Source organism: Acomys russatus, chromosome 16 (genome assembly GCF_903995435.1).
Source record: "Acomys russatus chromosome 16, mAcoRus1.1, whole genome shotgun sequence".
Taxonomy (NCBI): Eukaryota; Metazoa; Chordata; class Mammalia; order Rodentia; family Muridae; genus Acomys; species Acomys russatus.
The window spans coordinates 45,412,688-45,427,009 of NC_067152.1; the positions used below are offsets into that span (position 1 = coordinate 45,412,688).

Genomic DNA, 14,322 nt, shown 5'->3' on the forward strand with positions numbered 1-14,322 from the left:
CCCCACGCAGGCTGCTCCCTCATCAGCACCCCTGCCTTCCATACAGTGGAGGCGGGCCTCAGAGGGTTGACATGGGCTTTGCACCTCGCACGCTCGGGCCCTCGTGATAGCATCCTGCTTTTTTTATGAGCTACATTCTGATCCTGAGTGAGGAGACCCCGAGAGGAATTTCACTTTGCTGAACCCTGACTGCTCCCTCAAGGCAGGTACCCCAGATTGCCCAGCCCTGCAAGCAGCCCTTCCCAGTGCTCCGTGTGTGGCTCTAATGTGCTTTGCCCACAGGACTTAGGGAACCTGGAGGGACCTTTTAAATCTCGGCTTTCTAAAGCTTTCATATACTGACGTGGACTCTCATGGACTGGCATCCAGAATTGTCACCTTGTTTATTTCTCTTGTTAAGAACTGGTTAAGTCAATTAATTAAAGTAGTTAACACAATCATCTGCAGTCGTGACTTTAGCCTCCATCGTGGCTCCATCCTGATGGAAGTAGTCAGTGAGGCTCTGGCAGATTCCCATCCAGGAATCTAGTAATGAGTCTCAGGTTTGGGGCCTGCAAAGCCCCACTCCTCCAGAGACCTCACATTATGGCTGGAGAAGGGATTCGTATTTGGTTTCATGAACATCTTTCTGTTGTCTTTAAAGACCATGACCACTTGTTCCTTGGTGGGTGCAGATAAGCAGTGTCCCACAGCGCCCACACCACATCTCAGTCCTCTGCTTCCTCACTTGTGGTGCTCACATGTGTAGGTGTCCGTGAGGTGGGCCAGGCTGGGTTCCATTTCCTGCTGTGTCACCTTTTCTTGGCTGGGTGACTTTTGCCTCCCCTTCCTGTTCTGGCCTCTTGTCTGCTGTTCTCTGGACATTCTCAGTGGGTGCTGGCTAACCCTAGCTCATAGCCACATCCTGGGTCACAGGCGCCTTAGATTTCACTTGTGGCTCTCTTGTCTGCTTATATTCCAGACACTTGCTGTGTCTTCCTCAAGTAGTGTTAAGGCATGTCCTTTATTTTGTTTTATTTCCTTATTTGTTTTGACACGGGGTCTTGTTGTGTAGCCTGGGCTGGCCTTGAACTTGAGATCCCTTTACCTAAGTCTCCTGAGTGCTGGGATGAAGGAGCAACCCCGAATGCCCAGTTCTCATTGCTACATTCACCTAGACACGCATATAATGTGCTTTGATCAAATATGCCTGCCACCGTTCCTTCCCCCCATCCCCTCCCCCCTCTTTCCTTATCCCCTCCCCCCTCCCTCCTCCCCCATCCCCTCTTCTCTTCCCCATCCCCTTCCCCCAACACCCACTGCGTTCAGCTGGTGTTTCCTGTATGTGCATGAGTTTGAGACAATCCACTGGAGAGTGGGTAGCCTCCCCAGCAGTCATTCACTCCCCTTCGCTTCTCAGATGGGCCGGGTCTTTCTGAGTGCCTCCCGCATTCATGGTTGGACTTCGGCTGGCCTGATCTTGCAGGTCATGTCCTGCAGCCCCAGACCCTGTGAGCTTACGTGTACAACTTTATTGTCGTGCCTAGCAAATACTTTTTGCTTCAGATATCTATTTCTTCTGCCTGTTAAGATTTTCCCTCAATGACCCTAGTGCTCTGGTCCACTTGGCGCTGAGCATGCCATAGTCTCTAACTCCCCAACTGAGTTTTTCTACTGCAAAAAGAAACTTTTCTGGCCATCGTTGAAAATACACTGATCTATGGTGTAAAGATAAGAGCTCAGGGGACATTTAGCACTTACTACATTCTCTCGAGCAGAATAATAGCATTAGGCTCTTCATTAGGGCCTATGACCTAGCCAGGCAGCCATGGGGTTTTGGCCCAACTAATGGTACCAAGATGGTTTCTGTCTTGTAAAATAGATGATATTATTAATGTTGTTGTTTGTGTGTTTGTTTGTTTTGGTTTTGTTTTTCCAGATAAGGTTTCTTTGTGTAGCCCTGGCTGTCCTGGAACTCACTCTATAGACCAGGCTGTCCTTAAACTCCGTGATCTGTCTGCCCCGACCTCCTAAGTGCTGGGATTTAAGATGTGTTCCCCCACCATCTGGATTGGATTTAAAATCCAACCAGAGGGCTGGAGAGATGGCTCAGAGATTAAGAGCACTGGCTGTTCTTCCAAAGATCCTGAGTTCTATTCCCAGCAACCACATGGTGGCTCACAACCATCTATAATGAGATCTGGTGTGCAGATGTGCAGGCAGAACACTGTATACATAATAAATAAATAAATTTAAAAAAAAATCCAATATCATAAACATAACATCCACAACACTGTTGCACCAGAGTGCATAACATAACATAACATCCATGACACTGTGGCACCAGTGTGCATAACATAACATGACACTGTGACACCAGTGTGTATAACATAACATCCATGACACTGTGGCGCCAGAGTGCATAACATAACATAACATCCATGACACTGTGGCACCAGAGTGTATAACATAACATAACATAACATAACATAACATAACATAACATAACATAACATCCATGACACTGTGGCACCAGAGTGCATAACATAACATAACATCCATGACACTGTGGCGCCAGTGTGCATAACATAACATAACATAACATAACATAACATAACATAACATCCATGACACTGTGGCACCAGTGTGTATAACATAACATAACATAACATAACATAACATAACATAACATAACATAACATAACATAACATAACATAACATAACATCCATGACACTGTGGCACCAGTGTATAACATCCATGACACTGTGCCACCAGTGTGCATGTCTTACCAGGTGAGCTGCCTTTAGGGTTTACAGCTGCATAAGACTGATGATAATTTCTCTTGCTCCTTAGTATGCTTAGCGCCTTTCTACGGTGAATGTTAGACAGTAGGGATGAAGCAAGCAGCTTGACCTCTCCATGTTCTGTGACGCAAGTGTTGTGCTGTGTGCAGTAAGGCCTTGCCTTTAAGTTCTAAAGGTAACCGGGAGTGACAGGAAAATATCTTCAGCAACATGGCAGGATGGAAAATCAGCACACACTACTCAGTAGCCTTCCTAAATGCCAAGAACAAACACAGTGGGAAAGAAATCAAGGAAACAGTCTCGTTCACTGTAGAATTTAAGAAACAAACAACCTTGGGCTACATCTAACTGAGGAGATGAAAACTACACGGCATTGAGAGTCTGCTGGAGAGTAGAAGGTCCTCCGTGCTGACGGATTGGAGGGCAGTACTGTGAACATGGCTGTCCTGCCCAAAGCAGCACAGACTCAGTGCAGTCCTCACCCAAATTCCAGTGCACCAAATTGGAGAGGCAGTCTCAGTTCGTATGGAAACACCAAGACCCAGGGTAGCCAAAACTTACCCTTTAAAAAACAACAACAACAACAACAAAACCACTGTAGGAATCACTCGGGTTTTTTTTTTTTTTTTTTAATTTCTTTTAAAAATCAAATGTCGGTTTAATAAACTGTGTTATACAGAAACATCCACATTACTTTAAAGATCAGGTCCTAATGTCCACATACAGGCAAAGCCTTGCACTGTTTTTCTGTAGGTTCTGCCATAGTTTTGGAGACCATGGCTCTGGCGCCTGGACTGTTTGTGGTGTTCACACCATGCTCTGCTCTGTAATCTTCTTCACTGGGAATTTCCTATTGGAAGTCAGGGTAAAGCACAGAATAAATGCAAGTAAACCCCTTTCCCCATCATTGGCGTCAGCATCCTTGGGACGTTGCCAGGCTCAGCGCTGCCCTGTTGCCCAACTCGTTTCATCTGCAGGTTAGCCCAAGTTTTAACAAAGGAGCCTTCAGAACATTTAGCTGTCAGCTCTGCTCCTGGGAAGCCCGGGTGTGTGGCTGCCTCTGGTAGAGGTAGGATTGTGGTTCCCTGGGCTCATGAGCCCCAACTTTATTATCTTTTTTTTATTGTGTCCACGAAAGGGTGGCCTTTGGTTAATATCCCCTGAAAAGGTGACAACAAACAGGCATGCATGACAACTTAATTAGATACCCTGCAGGACTTGGGGTGTCTGGGAGGCTTTCCCACAGTAATGGTGTTTTCTTAGTTTTTTTGCATGTCCCTTCCCCCTTTTCCTCAGCAGCTTGTTTCATTTCCCAGCAGAGCTTGCTGGTTGTTTGCTGGGGTTGTCCTGACTGTGGGACTCTGGGAGCTGGGTGTCTGCTGAAGGAGGGTGTGTGCTTGTTCAAGTCCCACGCTTCTGCGTTTTCTTGGTGTGCTGGCCAGTTCCCACAGTGGGGTTCCACACAGTTCCTTCTGAGCTAGCTCTCACCTGTTTAACCGTTGTTGTTTTGTTTTGGGGGTTTTCTTAGTCATCTCTATTTGTTGTCTGTGTGTGTGAAGACCCTGATGTTTCTCTCTGGCCTCACCCCTGACATAGCCGTGTCCTGTACGTGTAGGCAGGACTGAGCACCTGGCGCTTCCTTCTCTTTGTAATTCCTCTGTTGCTGCCGTGCACAGGCAGATTTTGTATGCTTCATGTTCTAAGAAGTTTTCAGGGCAGAAGGGTCCCCCATGTCACCATGTGACAGGCTGTCCTTATTAATGTCCTGTGTTATAGTTAAATGTACCGCATGACCACACTCTGTAGCCTGTGTTCACTTTCTAGGGCCAAAGCCTGGGACTACCTGTGCAAGACCAACTGCTGCTCCTTGTGGGTCAGTGTGCAGGAGGACGCTCTCGGGCCTTCCCCTGTGCGTGACAAATATCTCCTTTCTTTTTCCACCACAGGCTCGGTACAAGCAGAGCCTCGACCCCACTGTGGATGAAGTCAAGAAGCTTTGTACATCTCTGCGCCGGAACGCCAAGGAGGAGCGGGTCCTCTTCCACTATAATGGCCACGGGGTGCCCAGGCCTACAGTGAATGGAGAGGTCTGGGTCTTCAACAAGGTGGGCCTGCCTTCCGCCTCCACTTTCCTTCCCCAGAAAGCCTATCAGTGCACAGCTTTGGCTGTACCCTGAGTGTTTCACGCGTGTGTGTTGTATATTATCATGTACATAAACTTTGTATGTGTGTGTTTGGGGTGTGTGTGATATATTATCATGTACACAAACTTTGTATGTGTGTGTTTGGGGTATGTGTGTCCTTGAATGGTCAACGTGGTGTGTCTTCTGTATTGCTCGGGGTCTTTTCTGAGTCTAGAGCTTCCTGTGTTGGCTGGGTTGCCTGGCCAGCAAGCCCCCAGAGACGTCAGTCTGGCCTGCCCACAGTGCTGGCTTCTGCATGGCTGCCAGGACCCCGCGCTCAGCTCCATATGCTTGTGCAGCCAGCGCCTTATGCACCTAGTTCCCGCAGGGAGATGTGCCTCTGTGGTGGTTGATGTGTTCAGCAGCTGTTTGCTACATAGTACCACCTAGCAGCAAAAAGCTAGGGACAGAAGTGGCACTGCGCTGTAACCCCAAGCCCAGTCCAATGGCCACAAGTCACTCAGCTGGTCCCCATGTCACAGCCTCCTAAAACACCAGTACCAGTTGGGGGCCAGTTTTTGAAACACGTGAGCCTCTGATGGGCATTTCAAATTCAAGCCATAATGTGAGTCCCAGGTGGTTTTAAGTTGATGCATTGGGACCACCCTATGGGTGAAGACACGGGGTCTTGGTTCTGCCTGCCCCCTCCTCAGCCCTGGTGCGCACGGCAGCAGTGCAGAGATCTTCCTCAGTGTACTGTGTTGGCCACATTTGGAAAAGGTGCATTTGCAACACTTCAGCTTCCCTGGAACCTGTTGAACATGAGCCCTGCTGACTGGCTGCTGCCACATAGCCTGTCTTCCTTGCTTGTGCCCTGTTGTCTCTCCCAGGGTTTGGTGGAATTCTTTATATTCTAGACAGAAACTCTTCATCATCATCGAATGAACTTTGGGTGTCGTCCCTAAATTCATGGCTTGCTTTCTACTCTGTTGGCAGTGTCCTGTGATGGAGAGGACTTTTTATGCTGAACTTAGCCGGGCAGTGGTGGCACACACCTTTAAGCTCAGGACTCAGTGAGGCCGAGGCCGAGGCAGGCAGAGCTCTGAGTTGGAGGACAGCCAGGGATACACAGAGAGACCCTGTCTTAGGGAAAAAAACCACCCACCTAAACAAACAAACAATAAGTTTTGTGCTTTAATCAACTGTCACTAGGTCTTTAATGTACTCTGAAGAGCCTTTTTCATATATAGCATGAGGTGGAGCTTCTGTCTGTCCTTACAGCTCATGCTGCCTCAGCGCTCATGCCAGCTTTGTTCCCCGGTCAGCTGCCTTGGCTTTCAGGGTTTCCTAGTCTGGGGGACATAAGCACCTTTTGTTCTTCTTGTTGGTGTTTTGCTTAGTCTTGGCCTTTTGATATAATAAGAAAATACTGAATCCATTCGTCTATTTCCATAAGACGTGTGGGGTGGGAGGGGTGGCTCAGCAGTTAGAGCACTTGCTGCTCTTCCAGAGGACCTGAGTTCAGTTCCCAGCACCACACGTTGGCTCACAGCCACCTGTAACTTTAGCTTTAGGGATCCACTATGCACTTCTGGTCTCTACAGGCACCTGCATGCATGTGGCATATATACATATGTATTCCCCCACACACACTCACACACACACACTCACACACTCATACACACATGCTCACACACTCATACACACATGCTCACACACACTCACACACTCACACACACATGCTCACACACACTCACACACACATGCTCACACACACTCACACACACTCACTCACACTCACACACTCATACACACATGCTCACACACACTCACACACACTCACACACACATGCTCACACACACACGCTCACACACGCTCACACTCACACACACACTCACACTCTCACACACACAGTACATAAGAACAAAAGAGCACTTGTTGGCATATGTCATTGCAGTGTTAAATCTTTCAGGCTGTGATCTTCTAAAGTGCCTGTCAATATATGATACCATTTTCTCCATAAGAGTTAAAGTTTCTTAATCTCCTCACTGTGGTATATGGGAAGGATGTTCTCCAAACTCTTAGGGATTCTAATAGTTTCCTGTACTGTCGTTTTTCTTTATTAGTTATGTTATTTGTAGGTCTTTTCTCCTCTGTACCTTGCATGTGTTGTACTTGTTTCCCAATGCTGGCCTTCAAAGGAAGGAAACGGTGACTGGGGCGTTTTGTTTCTTTTGTGGCTCCTTGGGGAAGGTCTGCAGGAGGGTGTTTGCGGGGACAGGGAGGATGGAGACAATCATCAGATTAAGAACTATTCCTACTGTGATTTCAGCTAATCATTAATGGGTGGGCATTGGGCCTTCTGAAGCCTTTGAGTTGGTGTGTGTTGATTAAGAAAGATCTATTCCTACTTGTTTTTGTTTTAATTATGCATGGATGTTGACTTTTGTACAGTCATTGTTTTGATGTGTTTTTGTTCAGCTGGTAGAATGTTTTTCGTCCTGAACCTGAGAAGGTCCTGCGTGCTGCTGTGTGTGTGATTCTATTAAGTGCCACACACCTGCCCTCAGGGCGGCTGCTTGGTCTCTCAGTGCCGCACACCTGTCTGCCCTCAGGACGGCTGCTTGGTCGCTCAGGGCCGCACTCCTGTCCTCAGGACGGCTGCTTGGTCTCTCAGGGCCGCACTTCTGTCCTCAGGACGGCTGCTTAGTCGCTCAGGGCCGCACTCCTGTCCTCAGGATAGCTGCTTGGTCACTCAGGGCCGCACTCCTGTCCTCAGGATGGCTGCTTGGTGGCTCAGGGCCGCACTCCTGTCCTCAGGGCGGCTGCTTGGTGGCTCAGGGCCGCACTCCTGTCCTCAGGGCGGCTGCTTGGTCTCTCAGGGCCACACGCCTGTCCTCAGGACGGCTGCTTGGTCGCTCAGGGCCGCACTCCTGTCCTCAGGGCGGCTGCTTGGTCGCTCAGGGCCGCACTCCTGTCCTCAGGACGGCTGCTTGGTCGCTCAGGGCCGCACTCCTGTCCTCAGGGCGGCTGCTTGGTCGCTCAGGGCCGCACTCCTGTCCTCAGGGCGGCTGCTTGGTCTCTCAGGGCCGCACTCCTGTCCTCAGGACGGCTGCTTGGTGGCTCAGGGCCGCACTCCTGTCCTCAGGGCGGCTGCTTGGTGGCTCAGGGCCGCACTCCTGTCCTCAGGACGGCTGCTTGGTCGCTCAGGGCCGCACTCCTGTCCTCAGGGCGGCTGCTTGGTCGCTGTGCACCGTCTGCTTCACACATGGTTCATTCGGCTGCTGTTTGTTTTAAATCCGTGTTCCCTGGGAAGATTTTCCTTATTCCTGTCTTTCTCTGGCCCAAGTAATCAATATTCTGTGGCCTGAGAAAATGAATAGGGAATTTTCCTTCCTATCAGACTCCTGTAGTATTTGTAAGATCTGAAGCAGCTGACTGCCCGGGGCCAGGCTGTTGTGGCGGCTGGTCTAGGGGTCTGTTGTTGTTAGGAGTAGGTGTCCTTGGCACTTGTGTGTCCAGGGAGTGGCAGTGGTGTGCATTGTTATTGGGGCTGAACACAAGCCCTCTTTCTGTTCTCATTCTAGTAAGAGGCGTAGGTGCCTTTTATCAGTCTTGTCAGGAGCCTAGCTTTTACCTCTGAGGTCCTCCAGAAGGCAGACAGAATGGTGACACATCTCATACACTGTGTGTGCTCTGTGGACCACAGTGGCCCCTGCACACTTGATGCAGAACTCCCGCCCCTGGGAACATGGGTGTTCTCTACCTAAGCACATGGTTAATTGCCAGCAAATGTTACCACCTGCTCCATGCGAGTGTCACACAGAGCCCATGCACACAGCTCCTTCCAGCTGCCCCACAGAGTCTGCCAAGGCTGGCTCCTGGGCCCGCTCTCACTGTGCGCTAGTCTCCCTGACCCTGGGTGCTCCCCCCCCCTTTTTTTTTTTTTAAAAGATTTGTTGTTTATTTGTTTGTTTATTACATATACAGTGTTCTGCTTGCGTGTGTGTGTGTGTGTGTGTGTGTGTGTGTGTGTGTATGTGTGTGTGTATGCACACCAGAAGAGGGCACCAGATCTCATTATAGGTAGTTATGAGCCACCATGTGATTGCTGGGAATTGAACTCAAGACAGTGCTCTTAACCTCTGAGCCATCTCTCCAGCCTTTAAGGAAACAAGACGTTTTTGGTTTGGTTTGGTTTTGGTTTTGGTTTTTCAAAGCAGTGTTTCTCTATGTAGCCTTGACTTTCATGGGCTTACTTTGTGGACCAGGCTGGCCTTGAACTCACAGGAGATCCCCCTGCTCTGCCTCCCAGAATGCTGAGATCACAGGTGTGCACCACTGCACCCAGTGATTCTGGCTGCTGTTAAGGTGAAGTTTTGCTGACCGTTGGCTGTGTCTGTGTGTGGGGCCTCGGTCTGGTCCATGCGTGGTTTGTTGGTGCCTCAGCCTGAGCAAGCCCAACCAGCCCCTGGTTAGTTGATTCTGGTGGTCTTCTTGTAGACTTTCTGTCACCTCTAGGTCCTTTTATCTCCCCCCCCCCCGCCCCGCTGCCCTCACTTTTCCACTAGACTCCCTATGCTTCACCCAGTGTTTGGCTCTGAGTCCCAGCATCTGTTTGAAACCGGAATCGCTGCCGGATGGAGCCTCTCAGAGGACAACTCTGCTAGGCTCCTGTCTGCAAGCATAGCAGAGCATTGTTAATAGTGTCAGGGTTGGCTGTCTCCCATGGGTGGGTCTTGGGTTGGGCCAGGCGTTGGTGGGACATTTTCTCAGTCTCTGCTCTGTCTGCTACACCTTTATCCCTGCACATCTTGTAGGCAGGGTGAATTTTGGATTGAGGTTTTTGTGGGTGGGCTGGTGTCTCCTCCTTCCACTAGGAGTCCTGTCTAGTTAGAGGGTGTCTTCTTCAGTCTCCATGGCCCCTGCTGCTAGGAGACTCAGCTAGGGTCCCCTCATATCCTCCCAGAAGCCTATCCTGACTTAGGTCTCTAGCTTATCACTGAGATGCTCCTGCCCACAGTTTCTCTTTTCTCTACAGACCTCTGTCTCCCCCACATCCCCAGGTCTGATCTCCACCCTTATCTCTCCTTGTGCTCCCTCTCGTCACCCACTGCCTCTGTCTGTTTTATTTCTCTGATGACTGAGTGAGGTTTAAGCCTCTCCCTTGAGTCCTCCTTGTTACTATCCTTGGATCTGTGCATTGCAGTGTGTTTATCCTGTACTATATGACTGAACTCCTTTTACAAGTGTGTACGTACCATGTGTGTCTTTATGGGTCTGAGTTACCTTGATTTGCTTGCAAATCACAGATGTAGCCAATGGGCAGCTTAGCTTCATGTGGGTCCTCCAGTCAGGGGGGCGGGAGCTGTCTAGCAGGGACTCTGTTGCCTGCTTTTTGATCACTTCCCCATGGTGGCACTGCCTTGCCAGGCCACAGGGGAAGAGGATGAGCTCAGTCCTGATGAGACTTGATGAGCTGGTGGGGGGGAGGGGAGCAGGGACGCACTCCTCTTTTATGAGGAATCCGGGAGGGGAGAGGGGGCTACAGCTGGGATATAAAATGAATAAATAAGTTAATTAATTTTTTAAAAAGTTGAAAGCGTGTCAGTGCTGGCACCCTATGGATCAGATGAGATGGACACATACTGTGGTGGAGAGGGAAATTTTTAAAATAAATAAAGAAGTTTTTAACTTATTGGTTTCCTTTGGTAAGTTACCACAGTTGTATCAGTCTTTAAAGATATTAATAGGCCTTTGTTTGCAGAATGCTTTATTGACTACACAGACAGTGAATAGTCTAGAGCCCTTTGTCAGAGACTAGCTCTTGTCTGCAGTTGCCAGGATTGATGAGCAACGATGGAATGCTCTTACTAGCTATGTCCTCGTTTGTGCTGGGTTCCTGTTTGTGTTGGGCCGTCTGTGGTCCTCACTGGTGTGTCTGCCATCCCCAGCATCAGTGTCCTGCAGGTGCTCCTCACTGGTGTGTGTGCCATCCCCAGCATCAGTGTCCTGCAGGTGGTCCTCACTGGTGTGTGTGCCATCCCCAGCATCAGTGTCCTGCAGGTGGTCCTCACTGGTGTGTGTGCCATCCCCAGCATCAGTGTCCTGCAGGTGGTCCTCACTGGTGTGTCTGCCATCCCCAGCATCAGTGTCCTGCAGGTGGTCCTCACTGGTGTGTGTGCCATCCCCAGCATCAGTGTCCTGCATGGTGGTCCTCACTGGTGTGTCTGCCATCCCCAGCATCAGTGTCCTGCAGGTGGTCCTCACTGGTGTGTCTGCCATCCCCAGCATCAGTGTCCTGCTGGTGGTCCTCACTGGTGTGTCTGCCATCCCCAGCATCAGTGTCCTGCAGGTGGTCCTCACTGGTGTGTCTGCCATCCCCAGCATCAGTGTCCTGCAGGTGGTCCTCACTGGTGTGTGTGCCATCCCCAGCATCAGTGTCCTGCAGGTGGTCCTCACTGGTGTGTGTGCCATCCCCAGCATCAGTGTCCTGCTGGTGGTCCTCACTGGTGTGTGTGCCATCCCCAGCATCAGTGTCCTGCAGGTGGTCCTCACTGGTGTGTGTGCCATCCCCAGCATCAGTGTCCTGCAGGTGGTCCTCACTGGTGTGTGTGCCATCCCCAGCATCAGTGTCCTGCAGGTGGTCCTCACTGGTGTGTCTGCCATCCCCAGCATCAGTGTCCTGCAGGTGGTCTCACTGGTGTGTCTGCCATCCCCAGCATCAGTGTCCTGCTGGTGGTCCTCACTGGTGTGTTGCCATCCCCAGCATCAGTGTCCTGCAGGTGGGTCCTCACTGGTGTGTGTGCCATCCCAGCATCAGTGTCCTGCAGGTGGTCCTCACTGGTGTGTGTGCCATCCCCAGCATCAGTGTCCTGCAGGTGGTCCTCACTGGTGTGTCTGCCATCCCCAGCATCAGTGTCCTGCAGGTGGTCCTCACTGGTGTGTCTGCCATCCCCAGCATCAGTGTCCTGCTGGTGGTACCTCACTGGTGTGTCTGCCATCCCCCAGCATCAGTGTCCTGCAGGTGGTCCTCACTGGTGTGCTGCCATCCCCAGCATCAGTGTCCTGCAGGTGGTCCTCACTGGTGTGTGTGCCATCCCCAGCATCAGTGTCCTGCAGGTGGTCCTCACTGGTGTGTGCTGCCATCCCAGCATCAGTGTCCTGCTGGTGGTCCTCACTGGTGGTCTGCCATCCCCAGCATCAGTGTCCTGCTGGTGGTCCTCACGGTGTGTGCTGCCATCCCCAGCATCAGTGTCCTGCAGGTGGTCCTCACTGGTGTGTGTGCCATCCCCAGCATCAGTGTCCTGCAGGTTGGTTCCTCACTGGGTGTGTGAAATTCCCCAGCATCCGTGTCATTGCAGGTGGTCCATGTGTGTGTGCCATCCCCAGCATCAGTGTCCTGCAGGTGGTCCTCACTGGTGTGTCTGCCATCCCCAGCATGTATCCTGCAGGATTCACTTATTGTCCACCTCTCCACTGCTCTTTTCTTCTACCCTTTCCATTTCTTCCTTTCCTTTTTAGTTTTATCTTTTCCGGAATGCATTGTAGTTGGTGTCGTCTAGTATGCAAATATTCTTTCAGAATGGCCTCCCTGCCTAGCCAGTTGTATTTAAGGCTCTCTGTGGCTAGTTAGCTCCGTTCTTTCTCTTTGACCAGTAGCTAGTTCTCCATTGCACTTTCAGCACTGAAAATAGCTTAGTGCCTCCTGATTATTTTCTCAGTTATGAATAATACTCTTCACATGTCTGCTCAGGGGTTACTTATTTTGTGACAGGTTTCCATGCAGCCCAGGCTAGCCTTGAACTCATGGGTCTTTCTGCTTCCTGACTTGGCATTGATTTTTGAAGTTTAATATGAACTTAAGGGTTCAGCTCATGATTGCTGGTGCCATGGTCAGAGCATATTTAGCTTTGTAAGAACTGCCAAACTTTGTGCAAGATGTCTGTGTTACTTGGATTTCCACTGGTGCTGTCTGTGTTGGCGTTACCCGCACTCTGGATTTTAGTCATTCTGCAAACTGTGCAGTGGTGTCTTGTTGCTGGTGAGTTTATAGTTCCTAGTAGTCCGGCCTGTGACAGGGCCTGCTCAGCACATCTTCATGCAGCTGGTTGTGGTACAGACACCTTGTTAAGGTATCTGCTCAGGTCCGGTTTACCCCGCTCAGTGGAAGCACAGCCTGTGTGTGCTGAGCAGCTGCCCCACGAGCCACATCCCGGCCCGCCACTTTAGAAAGAGCAGCTTCTTGGCTTGTTGACCTTTACTAGTTCCCTGCACCTCTTAGATCTTGGTCCTTAGTCAGGTATGTGCTGTGTAGGCATTTTCAGCTGGTGGCTCGGTGTCCTTATTCACAGTGGACATTGTTTTTTTTTTTTTTTTTTTTTTTTTTTTTATCACTGAAGAGTTAGAACAGTTACTCTACAGTGTCCTGGTTCTGATTTAGACTCTTTGCTTCTTTGTGAGTTTTTGTCAGAATCAAGAAAGCAGGTGGAAACCTGTCTTTCAGAGATGCAGCTTTAACTGAAGTCTGGTCCAAGTAAAGAGAGTGGTTGGTTGTTCATTGCAAAGTCGTGCATAGAAATCCGTGGTTGTATTAACACTCACCATGAGAAGAGCTGTGGAGACAGAGGGAGGCATTTCCTGATGGCACGCAGGCACCCTGCCTGTGTCCACACTATCAGTTGAAAGTACAGCAGAACGGGCAGCGAAGAAGACGGAAATCACTTTCTGCTTAATTGGACATCTGAAATCTTTCCAGGGTTTCTTTACTTTAAAACAGATGCTGAATATTGATAGTTAAGCTTTTTCAAAAAGAAAACCTAGGTAGAACTTATTTTTTCCTATTTAAACAGTCTTAGTAGGAACGCTCTGAGCCGCGCTGTTGGTCATCCTGACTTACTAAGGGTGTTAGAGCATTCACCCAACAAGTAGAGCAGTGCATGTTGGCTGGCTGCGCTGAATTCTAGCACTCTGGAGGCGGGGACAAAAAGATTGAGTTTGAGACCAGCCTGGACTGTATATAGCAAGGTCATGCCTCAAAAGCTTAACCCTAACCCCAATCAGAGCCGGCATTGTTGTGGACTGCATGTAGAAATAGACAAGGAGCATGTGTGTGGCTGACCCTAACCTAACCTCCTGTCATTTTGTCCGTCATGGGCTTTCTGGTTGCTGAGGAGGGCCAAACACCAGCTCCTTCTCTGTAGCCCTCTGTCATGTCTCTGTGGTCCTGTGCTGCGTCCGGTTCTCCGTGTTCAGAGACACTGGACCCCTAGGGTCTGAGAAGGCTCATCTCTGGTGTACAATTCTTTTTGTTTTGCCCTTCCCCGTCCCCCTTTCACTGCATTGCCCTGTTGGTTCTTTGGTCCTTTGGTGAATTTTTCTGTTTTCGCGTGATTATCCACCAGAGACAGACT

The 14,322-nt window shown here is 49.9% G+C and overlaps 1 protein-coding gene and 1 long non-coding RNA gene across 3 annotated transcripts in view; both read left to right on the plus strand.

The window, feature by feature from the left end:
- The window catches only part of Rptor (regulatory associated protein of MTOR complex 1), a 298,025-nt gene that overhangs the window by 106,547 nt on the left and 177,156 nt on the right, over positions 1–14,322 (plus strand). Inside the window, exon 4 of the mRNA XM_051159180.1 lies at positions 4,732–4,890. Within this exon, the coding sequence (XP_051015137.1) occupies positions 4,732–4,890 (159 nt within the window). The remainder of the gene's footprint in view (positions 1–4,731; positions 4,891–14,322) is intronic.
- On the plus strand, positions 10,885–12,052 carry LOC127200753 (uncharacterized). Of its 2 annotated transcripts, none has more exons than XR_007832049.1 (3): positions 10,885–11,023; positions 11,313–11,552; positions 11,984–12,052. It is a non-coding gene; the product is annotated as an uncharacterized LOC127200753 (long non-coding RNA). The 2 variants fall into 2 exon arrangements; XR_007832048.1 differs by lacking the exon at positions 11,984–12,052 and adding an exon at positions 11,743–11,801.